This window comes from Plasmopara halstedii (genome assembly GCF_900000015.1).
Source record: "Plasmopara halstedii genome assembly, contig: Scaffold_2956, whole genome shotgun sequence".
NCBI lineage: Eukaryota > Oomycota > Peronosporomycetes > Peronosporales > Peronosporaceae > Plasmopara > Plasmopara halstedii.
Genome location: NW_020189861.1, coordinates 1722628 through 1722882, shown reverse-complemented (window position 1 = coordinate 1722882; position 255 = coordinate 1722628). Strand labels below are relative to the sequence as shown.

Here is a 255-nt window from a genome sequence, read left to right as displayed (position 1 = left end):
TCGCTCAAGCGCCAGAAACTCAACGTGCTGCTTCAATTCATCGCTTCGTCGACCTCGGTACAACGTAATTGGACCACGCCAGGAATTGCAGTATTGTCACTCGTGCTGCCAGCATGGGGCTCATGGCAATCTCTCGATTTTCTCGCTATTAGCCCCATGCGTCATGGAGCTCTGCTTCGATGGGACGTTCTGTCCCACTGGTGGAGACAGGTCTGGCGTCTATGGTATCGGGTCAAGTGGGAAGTTACATGGCGA

General features: G+C 53.7%; 1 protein-coding gene across 1 annotated transcript in view; it reads left to right on the top strand.

Annotated features, from left to right (window-relative positions):
- Positions 1 to 152, top strand: part of PHALS_06448 (probable transposable element) — a gene marked incomplete at both ends in the record, with an annotated part of 438 nt that extends 286 nt beyond the window's left edge. The window contains one exon of the mRNA XM_024719736.1: positions 113 to 152. Coding sequence (XP_024585005.1) covers positions 113 to 152 — 40 coding nt within the window. The remainder of the gene's footprint in view (positions 1 to 112) is intronic.
- Positions 153 to 255: the final 103 nt, after the last annotated feature.